General features: G+C 37.8%; 2 protein-coding genes across 9 annotated transcripts in view; one reads left to right on the top strand and one right to left on the bottom strand.

Moving 5' to 3' along the window:
- FANCC (FA complementation group C) overlaps nt 1–20,306 on the bottom strand; it is a 267,168-nt gene that overhangs the window by 38,938 nt on the left and 207,924 nt on the right. For all 8 annotated transcript variants that reach the window (XM_058565471.1, XM_058565467.1, XM_058565468.1 and 5 more), the window contains one exon: nt 943–1,099. In XM_058565471.1, coding sequence (XP_058421454.1) covers nt 943–1,099 — 157 coding nt within the window. The remainder of the gene's footprint in view (nt 1–942; nt 1,100–20,306) is intronic.
- Nucleotides 1–20,306, top strand: part of AOPEP (aminopeptidase O (putative)) — a 514,798-nt gene that overhangs the window by 400,165 nt on the left and 94,327 nt on the right. The window lies entirely within an intron of this gene.

The raw sequence follows: 20,306 nt of genomic DNA, 5'->3' as shown, positions 1-20,306 counted from the left end.
TAGCCACCAACTTAAGATCTGACTGTCCAACATCTCCCTCTGAACTAATTTTCTCCATCTGTACAACAGGAAGAAAATCTCTGTGCCAGATCTCTCCCAGGTTACAAAAGCTAATGAGGAAACTGAGTGAGTCCACTGAGGTTCCTGGGAGACAGATGCCCCAGGAGCACGGTACTTGCAGGTTTTGAATTGTTTTTTCAGGGCACATTGGTCATTATTCCCGTTCTTACAAAAGTGTATATAAATTCAAGAGCTGCCTCCCACAGAGGGAAAACACCCCGACTGGTCAGGTTCTGAGACTGCCTGTGAGCTGACCCACCTGACGCTGGATTAGAAAATGGGGCCCATTCGGCCCACTGAGCCCCAGACTTCCCAGGCCTGAGAAGTCACAAGTATGAGGGGAGACAGGGAGGGAGCAACTGCACTGAGCGAGGGTTCAAGGCCGACAGGCTTACATCAAAAGAGAACTTACAGAATTCTTAGTTGTTTTTGTTGTTTTAACCATATTTCTAGGGTTTTGTTTTGTTTCTCTTGAGTACTTTATTTTTCCTGTAGTGAAGAGCCAGAAGTTTACTTTTTGAATGCTTTTGTTTGTTAATTTATTCCCCTTCTTGCTAATAAGATTTTCATTTTTTAAAACTTACTTTTCATGTGGAAATAAATATTGTTTTAACAAAGTCTGTCCTCATGTCAATTCTGGGGAATACGCAGTATAAGGTACAACAATCAAGGAAACCTTGAATCTCTCCCTGTTTCCAATACAAGCTCCAAGGATGCAGAAAAGCCCCTACATTAGGTATTTTTAAAATAAAATGTAGATACATGATTATTTTAAAAGCTGCCAATTGTCTCTTGTTTATACTTTCCCTTGCTTTGACTAAAAGAGATGATACCCAGCATCCTCTTTAAAGATTTTTCTCCTCATCAAAGCCCAGCACGTACCAGCAATGAATCTTTCATAAAGCATTCGATCCTTCTCAGAAAATTTCTCTCACTGGAGATCAGCTTTTCAAAAAGATGCAGCATTGCTTTTTCAAGGCTGGGAAGGTGCCGAAGCCAGAGGCAGACTATTGCTGACGTGGGGAGAGAAATCTTCTTCCTTTAAGCAAGAAATAAACAAAATTTTAAATAGAAATGGGTTACTGAAAAAAGAAGATTAAGAGAGTTCAAAATGCAATCACAAATCCAATTTGTGAATTTTCTTTTCCTCATGGTCATAGTTAATATTTACAGTATCAATGAATATTTACCAAGTATTCATTTGCAAAATAACATGAATATGCTTCCACTTCAACTCAAGAAATTAGAGAAATGCTCAAAGGAAAAAAATGCTTTCAAAAAGGATAAATATATAGTGATGGAAGAAAGAGAATGATAGAAAGTCAGATGGAAAAAAGCCTTGAGATATTCAGGTGAATGCAGTACCTAATTTAAGCAACAGTTATGTTTGAAAGTGCATCACAATGGTGAAGATGTGGAATCAGACCAGGGTTTGAGTCCTAGAGCCACTACTTACTAACTGTATGACCTTGGGAAAGTTACTTAACCTCCAAATCTCAGTTTACTCATCTGTAAAATGGCCGTATCTTCCTCATAGTGTTGTCAGAAGGATCAAATGCAATGATAACACACGTACAGTGATTATCACAGTGCTTGATACCTAGCAAATGCTCAATAACTGTATTGTAAATCTGTTGCTTGAAAGTTACAATATGTTTTTCTTTAGTAACAATTTCATGAATGGTGGTTATGGCCTGGTTGATCCATAGTTGATCTGTTAACACCATGATACTCTACAGACCCCAACCATTTTGTGTAGCTACATTTCCACAAGAAAATGTATTTGGAAGTTCCTCCTGTGTCAGATCAGTGAATCAGGGGATCTACTTCCCCTCCTAGGAAGGAGCGTGAGGGAGACATCTATGCGAACTGAACCACTGGCAGTGGCTCTGGGACAGCAGCATGGCTGCCCCACAGGCCCTCTTGTGAAGACTGGGCCTGTCCTGGCCTGCTGGGACTGACCTTTCTTCTTTTAGCCCTGCTCTTCCAGGGCCTCCTGCCCTTTCAAATGCAGCATCACAGACAGCCGAATGCTTTCAGGTTCTGCCAAAGATGTTTACTGCTTTTAATAAGAAAAACAAAAGCTGGGGGCACTGGGGCCGGCCCCGTGGCGTAGCGGTTAAGTGTGCGCACTCTGCTGCTGGCGGCCCAAGTTCGGATCCCGGATGCGCACCGACGCACCGCTTGGCAAGCCATGCTGTGGCGGCATCCCATATAAAGTGGAGGAAGATGGGCACAGATGTCAGCTCAGGGCCAGTCTTCCTCAGCAAAAAGAGGAGGATTGGCATGGATGTTAGCTCAGGGCTGATCTTCCTCACAAGTAAAAAAAAAAAAAAAAAAGCTAGGGGCACAAAGGTTCCCCATTACCCAACAACCCCTTCAATGTCTTTCCCTTCACCATCACTTCTGGACCATTTCTCTGCAGGAGCTGGCGTGAAGCCCAGGGAATGGGTACAGGGGCAGGAAATGACTAGGTGGGAGACACAGGGTAGCAATTACTAGTGGTTTCTATTTTTCTTCTTCTTCAGCATAACTCCTGTAGACCTTGTTCTGGATTAACTCTGGGGCAAGACTAGAAAAAGCTGAAGAGTTGGAGAGACTGTCACAGGAGCAGGCAGAAGGGCAGGAGAAAGGGATGGAGAGCCGGCCCTCCTCTGACTCTCTTTCTGATCTCACATTCTCACCCTGAGCTTCAGTTCTTCTGGGAAGTCTTGCAGGATCCCTTTCCCTCACCTCTCCAAACCTGGCAACCCTCCATCACCTGACACATTTTGGGTGCACACTCTAGATGTCCTCTATTGTGGCATCAGTGCTTTGGGCTGCCATTCCCATGCCTTGGTGTTAGTGCCATCGAGTGGATTCCAACTCCTAGTGACCCTGTGTCCCTCAGAGTGGAACCCTGCCCCGTCTTTTTGTGCCATCCTCTCATCTTCTGGTGTTGTACCAGACAATGCTCTGCTGCTATTCAAGAGTTTTCATGGCCAATATTTTTGCAAGTGGGTGGCCAGGTCTTTCTTCCTAGTCTGTCTTAGTCTGGAAGTTCCACTGAAACTTGTCCACTATGGGTGACCCTGCTGGTACTTGAAATACTGGTGGGAGAGCTTTCAGCATCACAGCAACATGCAGCCGCCACAGTGTGACAACTGACAGATGGGTGATGTGGTTCCCTGACTGGGAAACGAATCCAGGCCGTGGTGGTGAGAGTGCCGAATCTTAACCACTAGACCACCAGGACCCCTGCAACCTCCCCTATTACACTCAATGGCAAGGAGCTGGTGGTCGTTCATTCAAGGAAGATGACTGAGTACTTCCTGTGTGGCACTCAATGTGCCAGGTGCAGGCCAAACAATTGGGAACAAAACAGACCCTTAGCAGTTCAGGGCCCAGTGGGAGGCATACATACATACACCAAATTGTGATAAAGGAACAAAAGACAGGCTGAGGTAAGAGAGAAGAACAGGAGGGGCCCAATTTAGATCTGGGGGTCAGGAAGAGCCTCTCCAGCTGAGCTGGGATTAGTAGGTGAATAGTAGCAGGAAGGGGATTCTAGCAGAGGGAATGGCAGCCATGATGGCCATGAGACAGGAAGAGCAAGGTCAGGAGAAGAGAAAAGCCCCAGCGAGCAAAGGTGCGGTATTTGTGATGAGGCTGTGGGGTACCATGGGAAGGGAAGGGTTTGGGATTCTATTCTCTGATGATTCTGGCCAGAAGGTTTTAAACAGAGGAGTGCTAGGATCCAACTGACATTTCAAAGATCACTCTGACTACTGTCTGGAGAACTGAGCGCAGGGACCAGGGTTGGATGGACGCAGGGAGAACAGAAGTCCAGGGGGAGCTGGTGCTGGCTTGACCCGGGTGGCAGCAGAGAAGGAGTGAAGAGTACCTGAAATGTATTTTAGCAGTAATCAAGAGAAACTAGCAATGAATTTGATGAGAGATGGTAAAGGTGAGGCAGGAATCAAGGTTGCCCCAGGTTTCTTGAGCAACAAGATGGATGGACATACCATTTACTCACATGGAAAGAAAGAAAGAAAGATAAGATTTGCAAAGGATTTACTAAGAGCTCAGTTCGAGGTATGTGAATTTAGAATGTCTGAGGCACAAAAAGAGATATTAAAATACATCCTTGAATAAATAAGTTGAAAGTTCCTGGGATTGGTCTGGGCTGAAGATATATACATTAGGGAGCTGTCAGCTGGTATGGAACAGGACGAGAATGGAGGAGAAGCCCAAGGGAGAGAAGTCTGAGTGGGGAGAGAAGAGGGCCTGGGTCTGTGCCCTGAGGAATGCCAACAGGTAGAGGAGAAAGAGGAGTTGCAGTCAGAAGAAGGAGGAGCGCCAGACAGGCAGAAGACACACAAGCAGAGAACATGTCACCAAGGAAGAGAAGGCAGGCCCAGCAGAGACCAACACTGCTGAGAGACTGAGGACACGCGGAGGGAACCACGAGCACTGCTTTGCTCAGGCCCTTTGTGGCCTCCCCAAGAATACTGTTTTGATGGAGTGATGGAAGACAAAAGCAGAATCAATGAGGAGAGGAGGTGGAAGTACAGCCAGTATTGCAGACAGGTCTTCAGAGGGACGGTTGTGATGGGAGCAACACCAGGAGGCCCACAGGAGTGGTAGCCTTGTGTGCTCCTGGAAGGTGGTGTTTCAGGACAGCAAGGCTGACTGCAGATGGGCCAGACGCAGAGGAGAGGGACAGGCTGAAGAACCAGTAGCTGCCATTTATTAAGGGCTTACTTGGAATGACGCTAAGCATTTTACTCGTATTTCAATCCTCCTAACAACTCTACAAAACAGGTCCCATTATGATCCTTATTTTATAGACAAGGCAATTGAGGTCAGAGAGGGACCGAGGTCTCACAGCTACTATTCAAACCCAGAAAGTCTGATGCTGAAGCTGGTCCTCAGCCTCAGGTTATATATAAGCCTCTCTACCTCTGCAGTCAGGAGAGTGGAGGGTGCTGCTCAGAAAATGGGGCGTGGGCCCTGGGGAGTGTATAGCAAGCATTCCCGGGTAAGCCAGATGTCTGGACCCTGTGTTCACTCCGTTTGGTGTTTAGGGAAGTCTTTTCAAAGTTCAGGTTGTCAGCCGATTTTAGCCACGTTAAACTCCTGGAAAAAGGTTTCTGTCCAGCTTTCTAGAAGAAGCAGGACACCCCTTGGGAGTGGAGGGAGGGTGCCTGTAGCCTCTGTCATGGAGCCAGAAAGCCTAAGGGACAGGGAAGCTCTGAGGTGCAGAGGGGAGAACTTGGCTGCTCAGTGGCTTTTCCCTTCCCAAATAGCAGGGATGTCATTTGACCTGCTCTCATCACACCTTATCTTTTTCAGGATCCATATGAAATAAATATGTACATCATTAGAAAAGTTTCTCACTTCAGTAAGTTCTTCAGAGGCGGCACCGTTGCTAAGCTCTCTGAGCAGCCATGTGCCTTAAGCGTGATTTCTACCACCAGGTCACAGCGGCTGAGCAATGCCCGGCAGCACAAAGGTACGAGCTGTTGAGAATAAGCAGTAGGTAAATGTGAACAAATGTAAAAAGGAAGCTACTGTAAAATGGTAGTTCCATCGACTATCTAAATTAAAAGATAGTGCTTAGTTACAAATTACATAGGAGTTGCATAAGTTCTATACTCAAGTTAGAAGTACATAATATTTTTGTTCTGTTCTCATACACAGTTTGAAAACTGTGTATGTTAAGAATCATCTTTTTATTACCCTTGATTCAGAGCACACTCTATAATTGCTGTGAATGATTAAATTTATGGATGCATCTTTAATATCTGAATCATCTATTAACAAAAAAAATCTATTTTGCTCTAAAACATCAAGGAATTAACTCTTTATAATCAATCTTGGATGAAGAAATCACCAAAGCAATATGATCTTAATACACTTGCATAACAGAATTTGGTTGGACCAATACATTCGTATTATATACAATGTTCTAAATGTGTTCCGGATTGGTTTTGAAATACAAAAGGCAAATTACAATATATGTCAATTATATCTCAATAAAACTCGGGGGAAAAAAGGCAAATTACAAAAGAAGAAATGCAAATGGCCAATAAAAAATGCATATTTTCAACCTTATTAATAGTAAAGAAAGGTAAACTAACACATCAAGGAGATATCATTTTCACCCTCACATCAGCAAAAGTTTGAAAGAACGAGAACATCCAGTGCTGGAGGAGGTATAGGGGACGGGTATTCTCAGAGGTAGGACAGGGAATGGCTTTGCCTTTTTGGTTAAGTCATGTGGTACTACCTAATAAACTAAAATGCACATATCCTTGGCCTTCATCACCATGTTTTTGTGAATCTGCTTGGCAGGAATAAAAGCATCAGTTGGAGGATATTTACTGCAACAATATTATACAGACAAAAAACTTGAATGCATCTATTGGCAAATAACTGAATAAATTAAGGTCTATTCATATCAGGGAATATGCTCCTATTTTATAAAAATGAGCTGGATCTATATTCCTTGAGGGATATCCAAGATATGTTGGTAAAAAAAAAGCTACTTAAAAAAAGAGAGAGAATTATTTCATATAGATTTCTATATGTCTGCAAGGGTATAAGGTATGGTTACCTGAAGTACTGGCGGGTGATAAGGAAGGGATAATTAACATCCTCTGCACATACTTCTGTATTGTATTGTTTGACCTGGTAAAATGAATATATATTTCTGAGGAAATTTTAAAGAGCCAATAAAGAAAAAAAAAGAAAAAAATGTTTTTAGGGACAATGAAAAATTTCATTCTATTCAACATGTATTAGTCATAGAAACTCTAAGGCTGTCCTTTTTCTCATCTAACTATGCTTGTTCCATCCATCTAGTCTGGATACTGATGAAAATGGCAAATTCAAGAAAAACAGGATAAGATAAAAACTTGGCTCTCCAAAATTCCTACCTAATAATCACGGGAAGTTTTCTGCCTTATAGCTATGTTTTAGGAAAATGATATGGCGTTTGAGGCTTACGTGTAATACATTATAATTTTCTCCTTTAAAACATTCAGGAATAGGCTCCCAGTCAGTGCTTTTATTTAGAACATCTGAGTTTTAGTAACAATTTCTGACACAAAGCAGAGGAGCCTGGACAAGACACTTTGCCCTGTCCAACCTCTCCTGCTCTTAGACTCTTCTAGACAGATGCCTCCTTGACATTCAGAAAACTGTACTTAATTCCTCCAAAGTACTCAATTTATTGAGGTAGTTGTTTGCCATCCTCTCCAAAGACAGGTAGTAAGTAAAGAAATTGGTCTAGCTGCTTATTAAATAATTTAGGCTCTAAATGTTTTATGTGGAATTAATTCTTTGCAAGAAAGGTTCCTCCTGAGGGCAGTGCCCATTGGTAGGGAAGGTAAAGGAGGAGGAGCGGAAAGAGGTTCCCCACTCAAGACAAATGCACACAGTATCTACCTTTTCAAACCAGACAGAGATCAGGGCTGTTTGGGCTGCCAGAGAAGCCCACAAAACTTGGGATCAACTTTTCTCAGAACTACCTAATTCCAAGCAACTGGAAAGAATATCTCTATTACATCCTAAAGGGGTATTTCCATGAAAACTCGATCTAAGAAGTATATCAAATTTGAGGAAAGCGAGCCATTATTAATACTTATATGTGCAGAGAAATCACTTCTCAACGCAAAGAGCAGCAATATGAAGCAAAGGAAATGCCCAAACCCAAACCTACTGGAATGTCTATTACAAATCAATATCAGCAAATTTTTATTTGAAAAGTAAACTTTTTCAATGACTAACTTTGTAATCAAATCATATTAAGGTAAAAAAAAAAAAAAAAGAGGATGTCAAGCAGTCTCAATAAATGGATAAATAAAAATGGAGTTTTAGTTACTACTGATTCTTTGCTAACTTTCTGTCTTTGATATTACACTAGCTTTTCTTCGTTTAGACATTTACCTATATTATTTGACAACATTTAAAGCCTGATTTTTCTTATCTGAGCTGAAAAAACACAAAACTAGAAGCCTGGCTGAAAGTCAGCCTTTTCTTATAATTTATTTTCTTTCTTTCTTTCTTTCTTTTTTTTTTTTTGTGAGGAAGATTGGCCCTGAGCTAAGGTCTGTTGCCAATCTTCCTCTTTTTGCTGAGGAAGACTGGCCCTGAGCTAACATCCGTGCCCATCTTTCCTCTATTTTGTAGATGGGATGCCGCCACCGCGAACTTAACCACTATGCCACCAGGCCAACCCCTATTTTCTTTTCTTATTAAGCATCTTTGGAAGCTGTATTAGCTCTGTCACAGCATTGGGCATAGCTTACATCTGGCCTTAGTTCAATGATATTTTCATTAGAAGGAAAAGATATAAGCTTGAGAAAACCCAAGAAAACACTATCAAAAATAATATAATTATTATTAAAGTCAATAATAATAATAGCAACAGGCTAACAGTTATTGAGTTTTTACTCTGGGTGCCAGACATTATGCTAAGCACACTACAGGCACCGGACCCATTTAAACATGTCCCGGTGTGCTGGGGACAGGTTTATGTCTGTTATCCGACCATAATTATAAAAGGCACCCCTTTTAACTCTCAAAAGTGTTATAGTCTAGATTATAAATTATAAGGTCACACTATTTCACGCTCACAGTGACCCTATGAGGTCAGTTGGTTGATCAGTCATACATCCATTTTTTCTTCCATTTGTTCACTGACTCATTCATTCTGGTATGTAGAAAAAATTCTGTATCCAATCATCAAACTTCTCAATATTTTTGAAGCAATGGATTTAGATTTACCTTAGAGGGCATGTCATGATGAATTACTTGTACTCCACAGACTTATGAAAGGATTTCAGGAGCCCTCCCAGAAAGGTTTTATACAATCTGCAGCCTGCAGGTAGCTATGATGGCAACCCCACGGACAGACTTGAGAAGTTACGTTTAACATTTCGGCGAAGACATGAAAAAATTCCTCTAGGTTAGCTACACTGCAGAGAGGGGCAAGCATCTGCTGTTTAAAAGAAGACAGGCAGCCCATTTCTGAAAATATATGACTGTATTTGGAAGCCAAGGCCAAAGACACCCAGCCAATTGTATAACAGATGAAATTCCACTCATGTACTGGGTAAGCAAATAGTTGGAAGGCTAAACACAGGGCAGGGCACATCAGTCAAAGAAAGCATGTGGTTTCTAAATGACCACACAGCACATGTTCAAGGGGCTGGAGGAAGAGGGGTGACGGGGATGGGGGTGGTAACTTTCACTGACTGATTCAATCAGCCTCCCCGTGTCAACATGTGGCTGGGACACTCCGTCTATGGGAAAGTGTCCATGGAAAGGCTCCAGCCCTTACGCCACTGCTTGGGGAACTTGTTGAGCTGAAGCCATAGGAATTGGACAAGTTGAAGACCACCCAGCATTTCTGGACAGTCTGTTCCCTATGGATTAGCACACATAATTTTCCAAATCAAATAAATCTTATTAGTTCCTGAGGGAGAAAATGCTATCACAAGTAAAATAAACAGCAAAGGAATTCGGGCTACTCACGGAGCCGCTGCCCTCAGCTTTCCATCTGAGCACTGCGGGTGGAGTAAGAGTGGCTATTCTCTAAGCACATCTCCTCCTCGCTGCCAGTAATTTCTGAAACAGCTTTGTGGGGTTTCACAGTGGATGCCGACGGGTCTTCTCCTCCCATTTCCCTTTAACTCAACTCTTGTTGAAAAAGTAAGACTGGAAATACAGGTTGCTAAGACCATATTCTTTGACGAAATGTATTACTAAATAAATCAGAAATAGAGCTACCAAGGTGAAAGACAAAGAACATTTTACTTAAAAGTAAATACTTTAAAAAACTGCTTTGGAGTGTGAAAAATGAAAATTGGTGGGGTAAGCCATTAGAACCTGATGTGAAGGGCCATATGCATGTGAAGCATACTTATCATATTACACTAACTTTCAAATTGATTATCACTCAGTATCTTATGTGAATAGCAAAGAAAACTGATCAGACTCCTCAGGAAATTCAGACTTATTGGGTAAATTTTGACAGAGGTTTAGAGTAGGTAGAAAAAAAGACTTTATATATTTTTTAACCATAAAAATTATGTTCTGACCTTTTTTTAAACATCAAATGATTTAACCTTCCATTTCTCTTTCTAAATCTTAGCTTAACAAATTTCTGGATTATAACATTTATATAAAATGAAATTAAAATACATTCTAACTTTTACGAATTATACATGAAAAAATGGCAAATATTCTACTGGTAACTACATCCTCTGAACAAAAGTTTTTGAGGTTTTGACGTTGTTCATTTTCTAGATGCAACAATATAGTAAAAATCAATTTGAATATGGGGAGAAGATATACTTATTACCGCCAGAAAATCCAAAACAAAACGAATAACACAATAAAACTTTAAAAAAAAACAAACAAAAAACTTTAGGAATAAGAAATGTCTAAAACTTATATATGGAAAATATATAAAACACTGCCTTAAGATCACAAAAGTAAACCTGAACAAATGGAAAGACATAAGTGTTCTTGCACAGGTGGACAGAAAGCCTTAACATCATAAACACGCTAGTTTTCCCTCAGTTAATCTATATATTTAACATGAGCCTCCCCCCAAATAACACTAGCTATCTTTCCTGGAGCCAGACAAATTGATTTCAAAGTTTATTTAAAAGATAAAACAAGCAAGAATTGCCAGAAAAACATTGAAAAGGAGAGAAGTGAGGGGGTACTAGCCCTATTTTATATTAAGCATATTAGAAAGACTCTACCATTAAAACAAAGTGGTCCTGGTGCAGGAAAATACAACAGGCCAAAGAAACAAAAAATAATAAAATAGGCCCAGCTGTATACAGAAACCGAGGGAGCATCTGAAGCTGGTGTGGGGTTGGTTGCACCCTTTATCACATTCAAGATGGTAGAATGCTCTATAACCTAAAGAGTGGGGAAAAGCAACTATATTACTTCAACAAATAATTTGCAAAACAAAAACAAAGAGGGATTGGGAACCTACAAATTGAAAGAGACTTCTGAACCTATCCACCAAATGCAATGTGTGGACTTTGGACTCTGATTCCAACAAACCAACTGGAAAAAAAATTGAGAGAATCAGGAGAATTTACTCTCTGACTAAATATGTGATGATAAGAAATTAGTTTCAATTTTTAGATATATTAATGGTATTGTAGTTATATTTTTTAAAATGCACAATATAGAAACTTTGGTTTCCTGTTCTACGTGTAAGGAGCCTGGAAGTCACCACTCTGCCCTAACAACAAGTAAAAAGCAGAAGAGGCTGAAAAATCAACAACTCTTCTTGCATCCTTAAGAGAGGAGAGGACACAGGGCAAACCTTCGCCCCCAAGATTAGAGAGACAGGTAAGTGAATACAGGGAATCATGGCTTACTGGAGCAGAGATCTACAAGTAGAAGCCATCACGGGAAACAGTGCTGGGTAGGAAAACATGAACTGTAATTAGCAAAGGACTGGAGGCTCAGTGTGGACTGAGGCTCTGAGAGTTAAAAACTCAAGGGGAACCCGGTCCTAGAGGGGCCCCCAAAATATTGTGACATAATATTGTAAGCTCCAAGAGCTCGAACTGGTTCTCAGAGTAAACGTTGGAGAAAAATCCACTCCTGCTTTAGGCAGGAAGAGGGGAAAAGGAACCATTTTTAAATACAACAGAGCCCTCTGTTCTTAACAAAGCCAGCCCTCAGGGGAAACCAGTTAACCAGAGCCTGACGTACTGGGGGAAGGCATGTAACCAATTCCCACCCGGCTCTAGCCATCCTGTCCCACCTAAGGGGGTAGAAAAAAACTGAGAAATTCTTGTGAAGCTCACAGTCCACAGGCATAAGCTCACTAATCATAAGGCTATAGAACTCTTCTCCTCCCCTCACACCTCACCATCACATTACAAAAAGCCACATTACTGCAGTTCCTTTTACCTAGTACATCATTTCTGGCTATCAAGAAAAAAATTACAAGGCACACCAAAAGGAAAAAAACACAATTTGAAGAGACAGAGCAAGCATCAGAACCAGACGTGGTAAGGATGTTGGAATTATCAGTGTGGAAATTTAAAACAATTATGATTAATAGGCTAAAGGCTCCAATAGGTAAAGTAGACAAAATGCAAGAATAGATGGACAATGTAAGCAGACAGATGGAAATCCTGAGAAAGAACCAAAAAGAAATGCTAAAGATAAAAAATACTGTAACAGAAATGAAGAATGCCTCTGATAGGCTTATTAATAGACTGGCTGAAGAAAGAATCTCTAAGCTAGAAGATATATCAACAGAAACCCTGAAAACTGAAGAGCACAAAGAACGAAGACTGAAAAAAACAGAACAAAATATCTAAGGAATGTAGAACAACTACAAAAGATGTAACATATGTGTAATGGGTATACCAGAAGGACAAGAGAGAAAGGAACAGAGGAAATATTTGAAACAATAATGACAACAAATTTTCCCAAATTAATGTCAGACACCAAATCACAGATCCAGAACGCTCAGAGAACACCAAGCAGGATAAATTCCAAAACACTATACCTAGCCATATCATTTTGAAAGTATAACAAAATCAAAGATAAAGAAAAAAATCGTGAAAGAAGCCAGAGAGAGAAAAATTTTACCTATAGAGCAACAAAGATAAGATTACAACCAACTTCTCATAAACCACACAAGCAAGAAGAGAGTGGAGTGAAATATTTAAAGTGTTGAGAGAAAAAAACCACCATCTAGAATTCTGTACCCCATGAAATTATCCTTCAAAAGTGAAGGAGAAATAAAGACTTTCTTAGACAAACAAAAATTGAGGGGATTTGTTGCCAGTAGATCTGTCTTGCTGGATATGTTGTAAAAAACTTCTTTAGAGAGAAAGAAAATAATATAGGTCAGAAACTCAGACCTACATAAAGAGCAATGAAACTGAAGGCAAAATAAAAATTTTTATTTTTCCTATTTTTAATTGATGTAATAGATAACAGTTTGTTCAAAATAATAATAGGAACAAAGTATTCAATTATATATGTTTATGTATATATATGTTAATTTATGCTTATATATAAGTGAAATGAATGACAGCAATGATACAAGGGACAGAAGGGAGGAATTAGGATTGTTTTGTTATTATAAGGTACTTACACTATCTGTGAAGTGGTATAGTGTTACAGTGACTTGGATTAGCTATAAACGTATATTGCAAACTTGAGGGCCGTCACTAAAAAAGGTTGAAAAAAAAGTGTAACAAATATGCTAAAAAAGGATATAAAGTGGAATCATATAAAGTGCTCAATTAAAACCACAAAAGGCAACAAAGAAGAGTGAAAGACAAAAAGAGGACCAAATAACAGGGGCAATGAACATAAAACAGTAACAAATATAATAGATATTAATCCAACTATATCAACAATCACTTTGAACCTCAGTGGTCTAAACGCACCAATTAAAAGACAGAGATTGACAAAGTGAATCAAAATAAAGGCCCAACTACACCTTGTCTACAAGAAACCCACTTTAAATATAAAGACACATATAGATTAATACTAAATGGATGAAGAAAAATATACCACACTAACACTAATCAAAAGAAAGCAGGAATAGCTATACTAATTTCAGATAGAGCAGACTTCAAAGCAAGGAAAGTTATTAGGAATAAAAAAGCTCATTATACAATGATAAAGAGGTCAACTCTCCAAGAAGACATGACAATCCTTAACTTGCATGTGACTATCAACAGAGTGTCAAATTATGTGAGGAAAAAAAATAATAGACTTGCAAAGAGAAATAGATGAATCCACTACTGTAGTTGGAGACTTCAACATCCCTCTATCAGAAGCGAACTGATTCAGCAGGCAGAAAATCTGTAAGGACATAGTTGAACTCAACAGAACCATCAATCAACTGGATATAACTGCCATTGATAGACTACTCCACCCAACCACAGCAGATTAAACATTCTTCTTAAGCTCACATAGAACATTCACCAAAATAGACCACATTCTGGGCTATAAAACATACCTTAACAAAATTAAAAGAATAGAAATCATACAATGTCTGCTCTTAGACCACAATGGAATTAAACTAGAAATCAATAACAGAAAGATAACTTGAAAATTCCAAATTACATGGAGATTCAACAACACACTTTTAAGTAATACATAGATCAAAGAAGAAACCTCAAAAGAAATATAAAATTATTTTGAACTAAATGAAAATTAAACACAACTTATTAAAATTTGTAGTATGCAGCAAAAGCAGTGCTTAGAGGGAAATTTATAGCACTGAACACATATTCAGAAAAGAACAAAGATCTAAAATCAATAATCTAAGTTTCTACCTTAGGTAACTAGAAAAAAAAGAGCAAATTGAATGCAAAGTAAGCAAAAGAAAAGAAATAATAATTAGAACAGAAATCAATGAAATTGGAAACAAGAAATCAATAGAGAAAAATCAATGAAACCAAATTTGGTTCTTGGAATAGATCAGTGTAATCAACAAGCCTCTAGCCAGGCTAACTAAGAAAAAAGAGAGGACACAAATTACTAATGTCAGAAATGAAAGAGAAGACATCACTACAGATCCTATGGGCATTAAAAGGATAATAAAGGAACACTATAAACAACTCTATGCCAACCAATTTGATAACCTAAATGAAATGGGCCAATTCCTTGAAAGATACAATCTGCCAAAACTCACACAAGAAGAAACAGAATGAGTAGGCCTATATCTATTATAGAAATTGAATGAACAATTAATAACCTTTCAAAACAGAAAGCACCAGGCCCAGAGAGATTCACTGCTGAGTTTCACTAAACATTTAAGGAGGAAATGATACCAATTCTCTACAATTTCTTACAGAGGATAGAAGCAGAGAGAATACTTTCTAACTCATTCTATGAGGCCAGGATTACACTAATACCAAAAGCAGACAAAGACATTATAAGCAAACTTAGAGATCAATATCTCTCACAAACATAGGTACAAAAGTCCTCAACAAAATATAGCTGACTCTCCATATCTGCGAGTTCTGTATCCACGGATTCAATCAATCATGGATCAAAAGGCCTAAAATGGCTGCATCTGTACTGAACATGTACAGACTTTTTTATTGTCATTATGCCCTAAACAATATAATATAACAACTATTTACATAGCATTTACATTGTATTAGGTATTATACGTAATCTAGAGATGAGTTAAAGTACATGGGAGGATGTGTGTAAGTGATATGCAAATACTACACCATTTTATGTAAGGGACTTGAGCACCTGTGGATTTTGGTACCCACAGGGGGTCCTGGAAGCCCCCACGGATACCGAGGGACAATTTTCTTAGCAAATTGAATCCAGCAATGTATAAAAAGAATTATACATCATGACCAAGTGGAATTTGTTCCAGGTATGCATAGCTGGTTCAACTTCTGAAAATTAATTAATGTAATCCATCACATCAACAGGCTAAAAAAGAAAAAAAATCACATGATCATATCAATAGATGCAGAAAAAGCATTTGATAAAATCCAAACCCATTCAACAGAAAAACTCTCAGTAAACTAGGTATAGAGGAGAACTTTCTCAAATTGATAAATAATATCTACAAAACCTACAGCTAACATCATACTTCATGGTGAGAAACTTGAATCTTGCCCACTAAGATCAGGTACAAGGCAAAGATGTCCCCAGGCACCATGCTTTTTCCACCTCATACTAGAAATTCTAGCTAAAGCAGTAAGAACAGAAAAGGAAACAAAAGGTATCTGATTGGGAAGAGAGAAATAAAACTTTGTTCACAGATGACATGATCATCTACGTAGAAAATCCAAAAGAACTGACAAAGAAACTCCTGGAACTAACACACGATTATAGCAAAACTGCAGGATATAAGGTTAAAATACAAAAGTCAATCACTTTCTTATATACCAGCAATGAACCAGTGGAATTTGAAATTACAAAGAAATTACCATTTACATTAATAACCCCAAAAACAAAATACACAGGTATAAATCTAACAAAATATGTAGAAGACCTATATGAGGAAAACTAAAAAACTCTGATGAACAAAATCAAAGAAGTAGTAAACAAATGGAGAGATATTCATGGATAGAAAGATCAATATTGTCAAGATGCCAGTTCTTCCCAACTTGATCTATAGATTCAACGTAATCTCAATCAAAATCTCAGCAAAGTGTTTTGTGGATATCAACAAACTGATTCTAAAGTTTATATGGAGAAGCAAAAGATCCAAACAGTCAACACAATATTGAAGGAGAAGAACAAAGTTGGAGGACTGATACTACCTTGAAGATTTACTATAAAGGTATGGTACTCAAAGCAGTGTGGCAGTGATGACTAGGTCAATGGAAAAGAACACAGAGAGCTCAGAAATAGACCTAAATAAATACAGTCAACTGATTTTCGAAAAAGGAGCAAAGGCAGTACAATGGAGTAAAGATTGTATTTTCAACACATGATGCTGGAACAACTGGACATCCACATGCAAAAAAATGAATCTAGACACAGACTTTACACGCTTCATAAAAATTAACTCAAAATGGATCCTAGACTGAAATTTAAAATGCAAAATTATAAAATGCCTAGAAGATAACATAGGAGAAAACTTAGATGACCCTGAGTTTGGTGATGACTTTTATATACAAAACCAAAGGCACAATCCATGAAAGAAAGAATTGATAAGCTAGACTAACCAAGAAAAAAAGAAGAGAATTCAAATAAATAAAATCATAAATGAAAGGGGAGACATTAAAACTGATACCACATAAATACAAATGATCATAAGAGACTGCTATGAACAATTATAGACCAATAAATTGTACAACCTAGAAGAAATGGATAAATTCCTACAACCATATATCCTACCAAGACTGAATTGTGAGGAAATAGAAAATCTGAACAGACCAATCACTAATAAGGACATTGAATCAGCAATCAAAAATTCCGAACAAAGTCCAGGTAGATGGCTGCACTGGTGAATTCTACCAATCATTTAAAGAAGAATTAATACCAATCCTTCTCAAAGTCTTCCCAAAAACAGAAGAGGAGGGAACACTTCCAAACTCATTTTACAAGGCCAGCATTACTCAGATACCAAAACCATATAAGGTAACTATAAGGAAAGAAAATTACAGGCCAATATCCATGACGAATATTGATGCAAAAATCCTCAACAAAATATTAGCAAACAAAATTCAATAATACATTAAAGGATGATACACAATGACCTAGCATGCAAGGATGGTTCAACATCTGCAAATCAAAGTGATACACCACATTAACAAAGTGAAGGATAATAAAAATCATATCATCTCAATAGATGTAGAAAAGCATTTGACAACATTCAACATCCATTCATGATAAAAACATTCAACAAAGTGAGTATAGAGGGAATGTACCTCAACACAATAAAAGGCATATATGATAAGCCCACAGCTGACATCATACTCAATGGTGAAAAATTGAAAGCTCTTCCTCTAAGATCAGGAACAAGACAAGGACGCCCACTCTCACCACTTTTATTCAACATAGTGCTGGAAGTCCTAGTCAGAGCAATTAAGCAAGAAACAAAAGTAAAATGCATTCAAATCTGACAGGGAGAAGTAAAACTGTCTCTATTTGTAGATGACATGATGTATATATAAAACCCTAAAGGACTCCACCAAAAAACTGTTACAACTAATGAACAAATTCAGTAAACTGTAGGATACAAAATCAATATACAGAAATCAGTTGTGTTTCTATATATTAACAACAGTTTGTCTAAAAAAAAACCCATTTACAATTGCATCAAAAAGAATAAAATACCTAGGAATAAATTTAACCAAGGAGGTGAAAGATCTGTTCACTGAAAACTATAAGATATTGATGAAAGAAACTGAAGAAGACACAAATAAATGGAAAGATATTCCGTGCTCATGGATTGGAAGAATTAATATTGTTAAAATGTTCAGAGAAACCAAAGTGATCTACAGATTCAATGCCATTCCTATCAAAGTTCTAAAGGCATTTTTCACAGAAACAGAAAAAAAAAAATCCTAAAATTTGTATGGAACCACAAAAGACCCCAAATAGCCAAAGCAATCTTTAGAAAGAAGAACAAAGCTAGACGCATCACACTCCCTGATTTTAAACTGTATTACAAACCTGTAGTAACAAAACATTATGGCATTGGCATAAAAACAGACACATAGATCAACGAAACAGAATAGAGAATCCAGAAATAAACCCACGCATATATGGTCAAATTACTACAAAGGAGTCAAGAATACACAATGGGGAAAAGACAGTTGCTTCAATAAATGATGTTGGGAAAATTGGATAGCCACATGCAGAAGAATGAAACTGGACCCCTATCTTACACCACACAAAAATCAACTCAAAATAGACTAAAGAATTGAATGTTTAAGACCTGACCCCATAAAACTCCTAGAAGAAAACATAGTTATCTCCTATGACACTGGTCTTGGTAACGATTTTTCGGATTTGATACCAAAAGCAAAGGCAACATAAGTAAAAATAAAAAGTGGACTCCATCAAACTAAAAAGCTTCTACACTGCGAAAAGCTTCTACATCATCAACACAATGAAAAGGCAACCTAGAGAATGACAGAAAATATTTGCAAATCATATATCTGATAAGGGGTTAATATCCAAAAAATATAAAGAATCCTATAACTCAATGGCAAAAAACCCCAAACAATCCAATTAGAAAATGGGCAGAGGAACTGAATAGACATTTTTCCAAAGAAGACATACAAATGTCCAACAGGTACACAAAAAGGTGCTAAACATCACTAATCATCAGGGAAATGTCAATCAAAACCACAATGAATATCCCCTCACACTGATTAGAATAGCTATCATCAAAAAGAGAAGCGATAAGTCTTGGCGAGGACATGGAGAAAAGGGAACCCTTGTGCACTGTTGGTGGGAATGTAAATTGGTGTAGCCACTATGGAAAACAGAATGGAGGTTCCTCAAAAAATTAAAACTAGAACTACCACATGATCCAGCAATCCCACTTCTGGGTATATATCCAAAGTAAATGAAAACAGGATATCAAAAAGATATCTGACTCTCATGTTTATTACAGCATTAATCATAATAGTCAAGGTATGGAAACAACCTAAGTGTCCATTAACAGATGAGTGGATAAAGAAAATGTGGCATATATATATGTATATACATATACATACATATATAATGGAATATTACTCAGTCATGAGAAAGAAGGAAATCCTGCCATTTGTGACAACATGAATGGACCTTGAGGGCATTATGCTAAGTGAAATAACTGCTAAGAGAGTAAATCTTAAATGTTCTCATCACAAAAAAGACATGGTAATTATGTGACATGATCAAGCTGTTAGCTAACCCTATGGTGGTAATCATTTTGCAACATGAAACTGTGTCAAATTAACTCATTGCACTTCTTAAACTTACACAATGTTATATGTCAACTATATCTCAATAAAGCTGGAAAAAAATGTAAAAAAAAATAAATAAATATTCTGATACTTGCTCTTGTAGGCACAAGAAAGGGAAACAAGAACATGGAACACTATTTTAAAATTTTTTGAAAACTTTTGTAATTTTATACAAATTATTTTAGATATAAATATATTTATATGTATTTATATTTTTATTTATATATAAATATAACATATTTTTCGATTTTTAAACAGAATTTAATGATATTTTATTCAAAAATAAAATTTATTTATAAATTTTATTATATTTGAGAATGGACCATTGGCTTTACAAAGGGAATTAAAAGATTCACTTTCTCATTCCACAGCTGTTTCACTGGGAAAAGATGAAACCAATACATCAGAGATTTCTCTGACTCATGGGAGGGAGACATCTACTGCAAAGGAAGTGGGCTAAACTATAAATGAAAAGCAAATATGAGCAAAGTTATTCTTTCCTTGGCTTTATAGATGTTAATAATTTACCTGATTGTGTCTCATTCAATAAAATGTTTTCAAATACCATTATAGTGCTAGTTAACTGCGGCATCAATTTGAGCCCAATCATTCAGAGTCCAAACAAAAAGGAATTAAATAATTCAAACGTAGATGTGATAAGTCAACATTTCATCAACAGAACTGTATTTCTGCCTTAAAATGGAATCTCTAGATATGGCTGGACTAGCTGTGTTGCTTGTATTCATATGGTATCAGCACCAACTAAGGACAGGAGCTCTTTTAGGTGAAACTAGCAATATATACACGTGG

Source organism: Diceros bicornis, chromosome 22 (genome assembly GCF_020826845.1).
Source record: "Diceros bicornis minor isolate mBicDic1 chromosome 22, mDicBic1.mat.cur, whole genome shotgun sequence".
Classification (NCBI taxonomy): Eukaryota; Metazoa; Chordata; class Mammalia; order Perissodactyla; family Rhinocerotidae; genus Diceros; species Diceros bicornis.
This window is presented reverse-complemented; position numbering and strand designations above follow the sequence as displayed.